The sequence below is a fragment of the Elephantulus edwardii genome, unplaced genomic scaffold (genome assembly GCF_000299155.1).
Source record: "Elephantulus edwardii isolate Elephantulus edwardi_28Jun2011 unplaced genomic scaffold, EleEdw1.0 scaffold00064, whole genome shotgun sequence".
In the NCBI taxonomy this organism is placed as follows: domain Eukaryota; kingdom Metazoa; phylum Chordata; class Mammalia; order Macroscelidea; family Macroscelididae; genus Elephantulus; species Elephantulus edwardii.
Genome location: NW_006399814.1, coordinates 11,550,965 through 11,564,325, shown reverse-complemented (window position 1 = coordinate 11,564,325; position 13,361 = coordinate 11,550,965). Strand labels below are relative to the sequence as shown.

The 13,361-nt window shown below is 40.8% G+C and overlaps 1 protein-coding gene across 1 annotated transcript; it reads left to right on the top strand.

The window, feature by feature from the left end:
- Positions 1 to 2,548: 2,548 nt before the first annotated feature.
- TXNDC15 (thioredoxin domain containing 15) lies at positions 2,549 to 11,762 on the top strand (the record flags this gene model as incomplete). The annotated part of the gene is made up of 4 exons (XM_006888056.1): positions 2,549 to 3,022; positions 5,670 to 5,833; positions 9,528 to 9,658; positions 11,566 to 11,762. Coding segments are annotated over 4 exons (966 nt in total), but the record flags the coding sequence as incomplete, so codon positions are not given.
- Positions 11,763 to 13,361: the final 1,599 nt, after the last annotated feature.

The following is a 13,361-nucleotide window of genomic DNA, read 5'->3' as shown; positions in this document are numbered from 1 at the left end:
TTGTTTAGCAAGACAGTTACTTAGAAAGCTTTTGTCCGTTTAGGTCTTGTTTTTAAGATTTCTTAGAAGAGAACAGAGTTTTATTTAGTCTAACATTGTGTCCCACTTGGGTGGCAAGTCCTGTCTGTGTATTCTTCCCAGAGCCCCGTGAATGGCGAGGTTTCCCAGTTGAGCGTGTGGCAGCAGGCCCTCTTTCTGACTTTCTGTGGGTGTTGGGTGCTGCTCTCTCAGATCCTTTGGTGTAATTCTTGCCCGTCTTCGGCAGTGTGTTTACTTACACGGACGTGCTGTCCAGTTCTCTGCTAGAACTCAAGGGGAGGTGGTGCCTGTTGAAGACTTCTGAAGCTCTCTGTACAATGCCCCCTTATCGCACATCTGTCCATGTAGCTATAGTTTACTGGAACCTCTTGAACTCTTAGCTCTATCTTCTCAACTCAGGAATTCTCCCAGCTCTACTTGAGTTCTGCCTCTTCGAGCCTTTGGCTGAGAATTCCTTCAGGTCCATAAACTGGACCAACTATAGGTGTTACCTCTTTATTTTCTCTTTCTCAGTGATCATTGTCCAGTGATGTCTTTCTTGTCTTGTGTCCTTAAATTATTAGTATTCTGTGTAATTTTTATTTGTTACAGGAGGAACAGCTGATCTGGGTCCTGTTACTCCAACTTGGCCAGAAACAGAATTCCCAGAGAATTTGAGTCACTGAATGCATCTCAAAGAATATTTGTTGTTGTTATTGTTGATTGCTATCAAGTGGAGCATGATTCATAGCAACTCTGTGAACAAAAGACCTGAAGCCCCTCTACACCTGTAGACATTTATCAAAGTTCATATATGCTATTTAGGAAGTGGATGCCACTCCTGTGCATACACAGGGAAGCTCCTTTACTTCTTCGCACTCTAAGCCAGTTGGTCATTTGCCCTCTGATGAAATGCTGTTGGCATGGCAGATCTCACTATAGATGTGATAATCCCCAGTTAGATAGGGAGGCTGCTTGAGGGCAGGCACTGAGGTTGCCTGAGGACAGGGGCTGTGCAGGGCTCATTTGTATTCCTTGCCCAGTTTATGTTAGAGAGTCTGGCAATTGGTGTGTTGGTAAGAGGTGGAGGGCAGTTGCCTTTGCTCTCGAGGTGATTAGTGGAGATTGCTAAATAGACGTGAAGACTGTTTGGAAGCCTTCCTTTACCTGAGCATTCAGATAGGACCCACCTTGTGCCTCCAAAGAGAGAGGAAAGCCCCTTTAAAAAATTATTATTATTATTAATTTTAATGAAACTTTACAGAGACTTTGGATTTCTATTCATTCATTGTTGCACTTTTTTCCCTGCCCTCCCCTCCCCACAGTACACTCTTGTCTTTGAACAGTAAAAGAAAAATTATTTCATTCTTATATAGTCTCTCCCCTTAGGTCCACTCCACTATTCCTCCTTCATTCTGTACTCCTGTCATGAAAATAATACCTAACCACATATCCCTTTTAAACAGTTTTCTCCCTCATCTGTTTCAATGCAGTATACATTATTGAACCCATCTTTCTCAGTCTCTCCCCAACCCCGATGTTAGTCCTATTTTACAACAGTGGCACCATGCAGTATTTGTCCTTTTGTGACTGAGATATTTCACTCAGCATAATGTCCTCCAGGGTCACCCATTTTGAATAATATTGCATGAGTTCCTTGCTTTTCAATGCAGCGTAGTATTCCATTGTCTGAATATACCACAGCTTCTCAATCTGTTCATTTGTTGATGGGCACTTAAGTTGTTTCCAACTCCTTGCTGTTGTGAACAAAGCTGTGATAAACATAGGTGTGCATATACAGTCTCTTTGGGGTAGAAAGCCCTTTTCTTCTTGCTCCTGCTGCTGCCTCTGTTCTGTTGAGTGCACCTTCTTACCATCTCAAGGGCAGCAGCTCACGGGCAGCAGACAGGATCTTAGCACCCAGCTGTCAGAAAGGGCACCTCAAGAAGGACCTACTGTGTGGCCCAGGCCAGTCAGGCAGCTCATATCAGCATTACCAGAGGCATCAGGGTGGGAAGTTAGGCCTGCTCTGGGCTACTACCTGAAAGACCTTGCTCCAGACTGCTCCACTCTTTACTAAGCTGTGTGCCGTTGGCATTACGCCGAACTTCTCTGCCTCAGCAACTGCTCATCTCACAGAGCTTATTGCAATGTGTGCTTTGCCAAAATCAGTGTCTATAAAGCTGTTATTATTTTTGAGATATTATTATCAAACATAGATTAAACTGTTTGCATCATATTTTTCTAGCTGGATGTCTATGCTGGGATGCTTTTGGATATAATCCAGACAAGAAGCAGTAGGTTCTAAGTGAAGCTGTCTATCTGTCCACTTACTTGACACTTTTCGATCTCATACTCTATAAGTGCCTTATTCATGACCTAGGTAATGGTGGATCCCCCTTGGCTAGTTTAATGAAAAGGTATCTTTTCTCCATATAGGGGATTGCTTCATGTTTGAAGAGAACGGTAACTATTTGAAGTTTATTTGTTTTGAAGTCAGATGTGATTGTGACCCTGCTGACATGCTTTGGTTGCAGAGGAAAGTGGTCATGTGTGGCCCGTGGAGCAGCCGGCTCGCTCGCTGCAGGCAGAGGTGGTGCACGGAAGTGAGGAGCTGAGCCAGGACGTGCCAGCAGACAAGGCCGGTGCTGCGCTGGGACTGGACAGCAGGGACGATGATCACATGGTGATGCTGTCTGTGATCCCGGGCGAAGCCGAGGATGCACTGAGTCCAGAGACCAGCAGCGGCACCTGCGGGGCTAGAGGCGAGGAGGACTCAAAATGCAAACTCAGAGAGAGCCTCTTTTCTGTGGACAGTGCCGTAGCAAACTTCCCAGACAAAGACGAAGAGTATTACTCAGAGCCAGAAGTGGCAGAGTCTGAACACGCCCCGACAGAGGAGTCCAACAACACTGAGAGTCAGAAATCCCCGAAGGTGAACTGTGAGGAGAGAAATGTGACAGGATTGGAAAATTTTACCCTGAAGATTTTAAATATGTCACAGGTAAGGAAACACTCCATTTAGTGCATTTCTCCTTTGTAGTATATATGTTTAGTATTTCATTCATTCGCAACTCTTAATACCTTTGAATTGTGGTGTTGGAGAACTGAGTACTGAACCTCCCGTGGACTTTCTCCAAAAGAATAAACAGGTATGTCTTGGAGAAGGCATAGCCAGACTGCTCCTTGGAGGCAAAGATGATGAAGCTTCGTCTCACATACTTTGGGCTTATTGCTAAGAGAGACTCTTCCTTGGAGAGGGACATCATGGTTGGAAAGGTAGAGTGTTGGTCAAAGAGAGGAAGGCCCTTAACCAGGTTGATTGACACAGTGAGTGCAGCAGTGGGCTCGAGTGTGTCAGCTCAGCGATTGTGAAGTTGGCACAGGATAAGGCAGGGTTCAGATAAGGCATAGGGTCACTATGAGTCGTACTTGACTGGCATCAAAGAACAACTTTATTATTTTTTTATTTTTAGAGCAACAACTTTTAAATGCAATCTTCACTGAACTGTGAGTGAAATAGCATTTAGTGGTTACCTCAGTGAAAACTACCCTTGCTCCTCATGTTTATTGGGAAAGGAGCAAAGATAACTAGTATCGATTGTGCTTTTAAGGTGGCCTAACACTGGTCATCCTCAGGGTAATCTTACCACTGACCAGCCTCATGATAAAAATCCCGATGGACAGAATGGTGTTTGGTGTTAGAATCTCAGCTTTTCTCTACTTCATAATGAAGTACTTATTACAGATGCACCTCCAGAATATCCGAACTACCAAACCTGCAGTTTCGAACCTATGAGAAATTTTATTGATGAAAAGTAGTGGGATACCTGGTGATCCAAAGAAACTGCTAGGATAATGGGAAATTTCTGTAGGATTGTAAAGCCAGAAGGGGGGGGGGGCTAAATTCCAGGCTGCTTATATAACCCTTGATATGAAAGCCATGGTTCCTCATTTTAAGTGCGAATATGGTCTTTGCAATTACGTATTATGCATCAGAAAGCTGGGCAGTGACTAGGGATGATAGAAGGAGAATTGATGCCTTTGAGTTGTGGTGCTGGAGAAGAGTACTGAATATACACCATGGACTGCTAGGAGAACAAACAAGTTTGTTCTGGAGAGGGTGAAGCCAGGCTGTTCCTTGGAGGCAAGGATTCTGAAGCTCCATCTAACATACTTTGGGCATGTTGCAAGGAGGGACTAGTCCTTGGAGAGGGACATCATGCCTGCGTGGGTGGAGGGACAAGACTATTGATGAGATGGATTGATTCAGTGACTGAGGTAATGTATTGTTGACCAAGGGTAAAGTATATTAATAAGTATTAATAATGAGACAGAACACCAAGAATGTATAAGTAAACAGAGGTAAAGCAGGTAAGCACAGTTTCCCTGTACCTTTATTGAAAATTGCCAGGGATCAAATCACAAAGAGAATTCTGTGCAAATGAAGCTAAGCTCTTTCTATTGAAAACCTTACGCTTGACTCATGATTCTTGTATTCTATACAAGAATAGTATAAATGCTTAAGGTTTGCCTTTGTGTCTGCCCCTGTGACACCTAAGGTCTGCCTTGGTGCTTCAGGGTGAATTGCAGCTTGTATCAGTGCCTCCCTCATATCCTGATATAGCATTTGGTTTATTATAAATATTTAGTATGAAACTTGGCTTCCCACAGGAATGGAGGTAGGTGTGACAGAGACAATAAGGTTGGCTCGGTATAGAGCAGAGTTCAGAGCTGCTATACATAGGGTCACTTAGGAGTCACAAGCGACTTGACAGCATGTAATAACAGTGGTGTATTTATATGCTCATGGCTGCCCTCACATCCTTCTCCCATGGCTGGTAGACACTCTGTCTCAGCTCTGCAGGATTGTTCGACTGATGTCACCACAGCAACCAAGAGAGAGCAGTGTCAACAGCCAGAATTAGAGTCGTGACAGGGATGGTGCTCCATGCCACATATATTGATCCAGTTGCTTACTTCAAGAGATGCCAGTATGCTGAGATGACAGCTTATGTCTGAGATCCTAGTCCCATGGGATTGAGTTAAACACACGCTTCAGAAGCTGGAGCCTGTACCCTGTGAGTGCTTAGTATTTGAACTATGAAAATTATGTGAATTTTGAAAACCATTAAAATTGTTGTCATTAGGTGCTGTCAAGTCAAATCCAATCCATAGCAACTGTACAGCTTTGAGCCCTGTCTTATCCTATGACATCCTCATAATCTCTGAAAATGACTACAGAGCTATCAAAATAGTTGTTGTCAACTAATTACTATCGAACTGTTTTGATAGTATTGTAGTAATATTAGGAAAGCTCAGGAAGGTTTAGATGTACCAGATGCTTCACTGGAGAAGGAGGCACAATCTCCTCCTGTGCCAGTCAGATCCCATTTGATGGTATACAACAAGAAAAAAAGAAAAAAAGATTTAGAGCATACCTTTTGTAGGACTTTTCTGCTGATTGATAGATTCATATGTTTCAAGATTCCAGAAATCCTCAAGTGTACATACTATTATCTCCCTTCTATGTCTGCCCCTTCCCATCAGTTCCCTTCCCTGGAGGTAGTAGTGTTACTATTGGGTCCCCTTCTAGAAAAATGTACATGCCCGTTTAATGCTGACTTTAACACTTGTCTCTTTCATCACAGGACCTTATGGATTTTCTAAACCCAAACGGTAGTGACTGCACACTGGTCCTGTTTTACACGCCGTGGTGTCGATTTTCTGCCAGCCTAGCTCCTCATTTCAATTCTTTGCCCCGGGCATTTCCTAGCCTTTATTTTTTGGCACTGGATGCATCTCAGCACAGCAGGTATCTTACTTTAGTTGGTCTTAATCCTTATCTCTTTGGATGATGGTTGTGGCTGTCTGGAGATCAGAGCTAATTAAGAGGCAGAGGCAGTAGACATGCGCTTCCAAAGTGGATTGAAGGTGTGGGCCATTGAAGGGGCTGATGGAGTAATTTTCTGGAAGCCTCTAAAAGAGAGTGGACTATCCTCTGTTATTGTTGGAAGTGTGGAGGGTTGGCGAAGGAGAGGAAGACCTCAACCAGGTGGATTGATATAGTGACTGCTGCAGTGGGCTCTTGTGTGTCAGGAAGTGTGAGGATGGCGCAGGATAGAACAGGGTTCAGATCTTTTGTTCATAGGGTCACTGTGGGTCATACTCGACTTGGTGGCACCTAATAACAATAATGGCAACAACTGTCAAGGTAGAACTGACACATAGCTGACATTCCAGCAAGTTTTCAGAGGCAGTAAGTCACAGAGGAGGAGATTGCCCATCTTTCTTCTGCAGAGCAGCTGATGGATTCGAACTATGTGCCTTCAGGTTGGCAGCACAGCTCCTTGCCACTAGGCCACCAGAGCTCGTTCTCTGTATAGTGGAAGGTTAGAGGTAGCTCTGCCTATGGTAAATGAGTGACCAAAGTATGTGTTTGGCACAAGTTATGTCACATATGGGACATTCTCTTCTTATTTAACCTGCGATGTAGATCCCTACCTTGGTACCTCATCTCCCTCCAACCCTGTTCTAGGTCTTCTAAGGATTTCTTTTTATCTTCTTGTGTCCTTTCCTTCACTTTTCTTCCCCCTCTTCCTTGTTTCTTTCTTGTGACTTGTGTTTATTTATGTATGCATGCCCCTTAACAGGCACTTAAATTAATTTAGCCCTTGAAAATTACACTTTACCTTTTTTATGTTTATTTTTTGTTTATTTATTGTTCAGTGAGCGTTTGGGGTTTATTTTCCTTTTTTGGGGGGTATTTCCTTTCTATTTAAAATTTTGTGTTGTGATTTGGGTGAAAGTTTACAGAGCAAGTTGGTTTTCCATTGAAAACTTGTACACATTTGTTTCCTAACATTGATTGCGATCCACCTAACCTAACCTAACCTAACCTAACCTAAAACATAACAGCACTCGTTCCACCTTGTCCTTGTATTTGTTGTTTTCATTTGTCCCCTCTGGGCTCTGCTAGCTATATTTTCACAGAGACCTATATCTGCAACATGTAAGTACAAGTGTAGAGTATCCTCTGTCAATATATATTCACAGGTTAAGGCCTACTCACCTTCCCAAACTTGTACAACTTGTATATTTAATTAGATATCTATTTATAAATTATTGTCACTATGGATATTGTAGGAAGCTTTGGTAGCCTAGTAGGTAAAGAGTTGCTTTGCTAACTCAAAGGCATATTGTTCAAGTCCTCCAGCTTCTCTGTGGGAGAAAGGTGGGCAATCTTCTGTGTGATTTAAAGCCCATGAAAACCCTCTAGAGGGTTAGCTGTAAGTAGGTTCCAACTCTATGTTGTTAAGACCAACAGCAACTGTTGTTGTAGGTTTATGTAATAGTATATATCTTTATTGCCTTTCACTCTGTGTTTTTCCTGGTATCTTCATAATTTTGTGCTAACCTTCCCCTTATTGTATATATGTCTCCCCTCTGTTGTTTTGTGCCATTGAGCTGAAACCGACCATAGCTGACCTTCCCGTGGGTTTTCAGAAGCTGTAAATCACACCAGAGGAGACGGCTCAACTTTCTCCCTTGGAGCAGTTGGTGGAGTTGAACTGCATGCCTTTGAGTTGGCAGTGTAACTTCCTCTCCATTAGGCCATGTGAGCTTCCTGCCTCCCTTCTAGTTAGTGATGTTCCTCATGCATGGTTACCTTCAAATAATTTCTTCTGTGTATAAACCTTTTCTAGTAACTTTTGCCTTCTTAGAGTGTCAGTAAACTAAAAAAACAGCTTTCCCAGGTGTTCTAGATTTCCCTTTAGGAGGGCTGTGAGCGGTTCTAGGCTTTCAGCTGTGTGCTCCCCACCTCCTCTGATTTAAGGACACTCCTTAGCAGGTCACAAGGAAGTTATGTGTGAACAGATTTGAAATGCCTGGAAGATGATTAGGTTGGTGATAAAATAATTTGAAAATAGTTAAGGTTGAAAGAAGTTTATTAATTCACACTCCACTGATTTTCAGGGTGGGCAGTGTTATTGTCAACATTTACTTCAGACTGTTGATGAAAAAAGATATGGCACAACAAATTAATAATTCTCTTTAGAGCTTCAGGGGAATGTCTGAGCTTTTCATGGTCACCAACTAATCAGGAAGGATAGCCAGGGCCGCATGTCCAGCTTGGACTGAGCTCACCACCATCCCTGAGCCAGCTGACGGACTCCAGCTCTCGTTCAGCCCTCTCTCTGGTTTGGAGACCAGTACTGTCCACTCACCCCTGCTGCTTTTTTATCTGCTCTGCTCCTTCTTTCCTTCATATGTAGGTATCCCTCCAAGTGTCTCACTTATGTAGACTTGTTCCTGTTATATGGACTGGGACATTGTGTTCCCCTCATGTGCTCATTCTAGGTTAGAGCATGTTTCCAAATTGAAAACAAAAAATGCCAGTATTAATTACCATTTTATTCATGGGGGCAGCTGAGGCTGCAAAAAACCAAAAGCCCAAACCTGCTACCATTGAGTCAATTCTGAATCACAGACATGATCTCAGAGTAGAACGTCCCCAAAGGGCTTCTAAGGCTGTAAATCTTTACAGAAGTAGTCTGTCTCATCTTTCTCTTGTAGAGGCTGGTGGATTTGAACAGCCACTTTTTCATTGACAAGTACTTTAACTACTGTGCCACTACGGTTTGCTGTTGTTCGTTTGCTTTCTTGCTGCTGCCTCTCCAGTGAGTTTTCAGAAGCCATAAACTGTATAGGAGGAGATTGCCCATTTTCTCCCTGTGAGCAACTGGTGGTTTCAAATTGCCTGCCTTTAGGTTGGCTGCATAATTCCTTACCCACTAGGTTACCAGAGCTTCCCTAATTAAGGCTCGGGGAGGTAATTAACCTCCCTAAATTATTAGAATAGAGGCTTGAACCCAGGCTGCTTTATATCATAAAAAGATAAAACCAATCTACAGATGACTACTGAATTGCTTCCCTTAACTGTGAACTTCTTGGCATGATGGTAGATCATGTATTCTCTTGTGCTTACCATAACTTACTCTCATAAGAGATAGAAATGGGCTTTCTGAGGAGTTTAAATTTATTTTGTCAAATAAATTACACAGTGTGTTTCTTTCATGTTTATGGTTGTTATTGTTGTGTGACATTGAGTTGGAACTGACCCATAGCTGACCCTCCACTGGGTTTTCATAGACAGCACATTGGATGGGAAGAGATTGCCCGTTCTTCTCCCACGGAACAGCTGGTGGATTTGAACTGTGTGCCTTTGGGTTGGCAGTGCAGCTTCTCAACACTAGGCTACCAGAACTCCTTGTAATTGATATAGTTCCACAGAAAACAGCAGGAGTGCAGAACAGGAATGACCCAAACCATGACCTATTTGGGGAAAAAGGAAAAACAAACTAAAAGCCGTAAGTCTGAATATCACAACACTTTTTAGGTCACAAAAACGAATCTTTTCTCATTTATTTTTATCCATTCTGATAAAGTGATTATCTTGAGAAAGCTCACCCAGCCTAATTTTCCTGATGGATTTCTTTTTATTGCAGCCTTTCTACCAGATTTGGCACTGTAGCTGTTCCAAATATTTTGTTATTTCAAGGAGCTAAACCAATGGCTAGATTTAACCATACAGAACGAACATTGGAAACTCTAAAAATCTTCATTTTTAATCAGACAGGTATGTAGAAATAAAACCATACAGAAGACAATACTTCATTGTTGAGTGTATATGCTATCTATAGGCTTTAATCTGCTATAATTTATATCCTATGTGGGGTTCAAGATTGACTCTGTAAACTTTTTCCCACCCTAATAAACTATTTTCTGTTATATAAACTACTTCCTGTTAAGTATCTCCCAATGAATAGCAAACTTAACATGAATAAGTAATTCTGTTGAGAAACTTTTTGTAAAGATATGCTTTATTGATACCTGTCTATCAATTATATCAGTGTATCATTGGGATCTGCTTTGGTGGTGTCATGTGCTGTTGAGTTAGAACTGATTCATAGCTGACTCTCCAGGGTTTTTCAAAGACTATAAATCACATGGGAGATTTTCCATCTTTCTCTCATGGAGCAGCTGATGAATTTAAACCTACTGCCTTTGGATTGGAGCACAACTCATTTATTGATACCTAGTTTGAAATATCTATATATCTAAATAAAATGATATACATAAAATTGACATACCATATTCACCTGCACATAACTTTAATAATTACTTTTAAACATATTTAAATAAAATAATATATCCCCAAATCTTTATGTACAGCATGAGGAGTTTTCACAAGGTGAAAAGCCTGGATAACCTATATTCAGATGAAGAGACAGAACATTCTTACCCCTGTTTAGCGCTTCCTCTCCCCCAGAGATAATCAAAGTCTTGACACCTAATGCCATTGTCTCGGGTTGCCTGTTTATGAACTGTATATTTATGGGGAAATGATGGTATATATTCTTGTTGTTTGACACATTTCACCCAACAATATACAATTTATTTGTATGTGATTTATTGATTTCATTTTGTTGCTGTCTAGGGCTCTATTTATTAATCCATCTATTTATAGATGCCATTATAGTTCCTTAACATTTGCCAAAACCTATGTGCCCTTTTCATGAAAGTTTGAGCATTGTAAATTGAAGACATTTCTTTTGTTGGAAAAGTTCCTGGAAACTTTAGAACCTAAAATGTAAGCATGCCACTTCTTCCTGAAGTGCATTCACTGTAAATAGTTATAGATTATCACACACCTTCCATATATATTAATTGTGTAATTATTTATATCTAATACTAAAGAAGGTAGAACTTCTACTCGGGGTGGAAGGCTTGTTATGAAGAGTTTGGATATCCCAAGTCTTTTTTAAAAAATTGTATTATTTTTATGTGTACTGTCAAATCAGATCTGACTGGTACAGGAGGAGATTGCCCCCTCCTTCTCCAGCAGAGCATTTGGTGGATTTGAACCACGTACCTCTGGGATTGCAGTGCAGCATCTTGCCACTAGGCCACCAGAGCTCCAGATATCCCAAGTCTTGTCCTGAATTATTGTATTGTAGGTCCCTGCTTGCCATCTAGATTGATGTAGAGAGAGGGAGCAGTTTCTCAGGGCTCTAGGATATGAATTCAAGAACTTCAGCATCTTTGGTATCACTAGTTCCAGTGCAATGCTTCAGTTCTTTCAGTAAATTATTTAAAAAACTTTTTACCGCCCCAGAACAATTTAGCATTGTTTAACTTGTGGAACCATTTTATAGAGTCCTCAGAGGAGCTTTTCTAGTTACTTATTGAACTTTGGTCTCGATACAAAAGATAGTTCTTGCAATGCACTGGTTAGGAAGCCTCTGAGGAGTTCGCAGATATTCAAGTTCTTGCTTTGAACAGCTGAATGGATTCCTTCTTTGATGTGGTGGGGAGAAAAGCAAGTTGCAAATTACACTGACAGGCAAGTGAAATCCATCCCAGATACCCTAACAGTGGTGTTCATATTAAGACTGCGTATCATTTTGCATACCATGCATACTATTTCAGAAAAATCTGCAGCAGGTGCTTTTTTTGATGTGAAACAACTGATTTCTCTTTCAGGTATAGAAGCCAAGAAAAATGTGGTGGTAACTCAAGCTGACCAAATGGGCCCTCTTCCCAGCACACTGATAAAAACTGTGGACTGGTTGCTTGTATTTTCCTTATTTTTTTTAATCAGTTTTATTATGTATGCTACCATTCGAACTGAGAGCATTCGGTGGTTGATTCCAGGACAAGAGCAAGAACACGTAGAGTAGTGATGGACTGAAAGCGAAAGTGGGAAAGGCAAATAGCAGTCTTTCATTTCAGAAATTAATGCTGCGATTTCATCCATTTTCTTCAGTAAAGTATTGACTTGTAACATTGTTCAAATTAAACAGAATCATGTATTTGTTGAACTACTGAATATGTAAAAAATATAAATGGGTGTATTAACTAGTATTGTAATAAGCAAATACAGAAGACAAATTCAGTGGAATTCACTATTCTGGTTCTTATTACTTGAATTTAATACAGTAATTTAAGGGAGGTAATCCAGTTTAAAATGTGAAGACACATTCTGTGGAATAATGAATACTATGAAAATATTGTTTACGATATAGGAAAAAAATAGGACTTTAAGTTTATAGTTTTAGAAAAGACTTGATTCTCTATGTGCCCAAGAAGGTTGTTTTGTCTGTTCTTTTGCAATTTCTTTTTGAGTCTGTAAGTAGGAAATTGTTGTGATAAGACGAGATACTAGAATTGACAGGTGTGACCTCACAAGTGGCAACTGCTGGTTGCTATCTTTATATGATGGAAAATAAAAGATTCCAATGTCTTTGCTATTTGTGGTCTCTAATTTTATAGTAAGAACTGAAAAATGTTTCTGGGTAAGGTTGATGCTTGGACAAAGTGTATGTTATCCTAACTAACAGATTAATTCTGCAGTGGAACTTAAATTTTAGTCAGAGCTAAACAGCTGTATGTAACTGCTGCAGTCTAACCAGTGTGCATCTGCTGAGCCCTAAAAGGTTAGCATTGTTTTCATGAAATCCAGAGAAGTAGAAAATATTGCTTGTGCCTGCAAGTTGATTCCAGTTTATTTCAGGGTACATTTTAGCAAAGAGATATCACCATTTACACAAACTTTTTGAAAAGCTGTTGTAAAAGATTCCTTAAATTCAGACAGAAGGCAGCTGATGTAATGATAAATTACCTTTGTACTAATTGTTTCCATTGTTTATAGGGTGGTTGAACATACTTTTCACAATGAAGCCCATTGCTATTGAGTTTTATTGTGGCTCATATTGACCCGTATAGGACGGAACAGAACTGCCCTCTGGGGTTCCTTCAAAGGCTGTAAAGATGTACAGGACGAGACTGCAGAGTGGCTGATAGAGTTGAACCACATATCTTTCTACCCTCCTTGCCTCTAAGGAGCACTCTGGTTGCAGCTTATACCAAGACATTTGTTTGTTTATTTGACAGGCCATGGTATATTCAGTTCTCATTGCTAACAGAATTCAAGGGCGTTTTCTTTGGTTTTCCTTATTCATTGTCCAACTTTCACATGCATATGAAGCAATTGAGAAGACCATGGATTGGCTCAGAAACACCTTAGATTTTAAAGTAACATCCTTGCTCCTTAATAATATCTATGAAATATTATTAAATATTATATTATTAATTTACTTGTGTTAAGAATTACACACTTTAAGGGGAGCTCTGGTGGCCTAGTGGCAAGAAGCTGCAACTACAGTCCCAGAGGTGCACGGTTTGAATCCACCAGATGCTCTGCCGGGGAAGGAGGGGCAATCTCCTCCTGTACCAGTCAGATCTGATTTGACGGTACACGCACACAAAAATAATAAAAT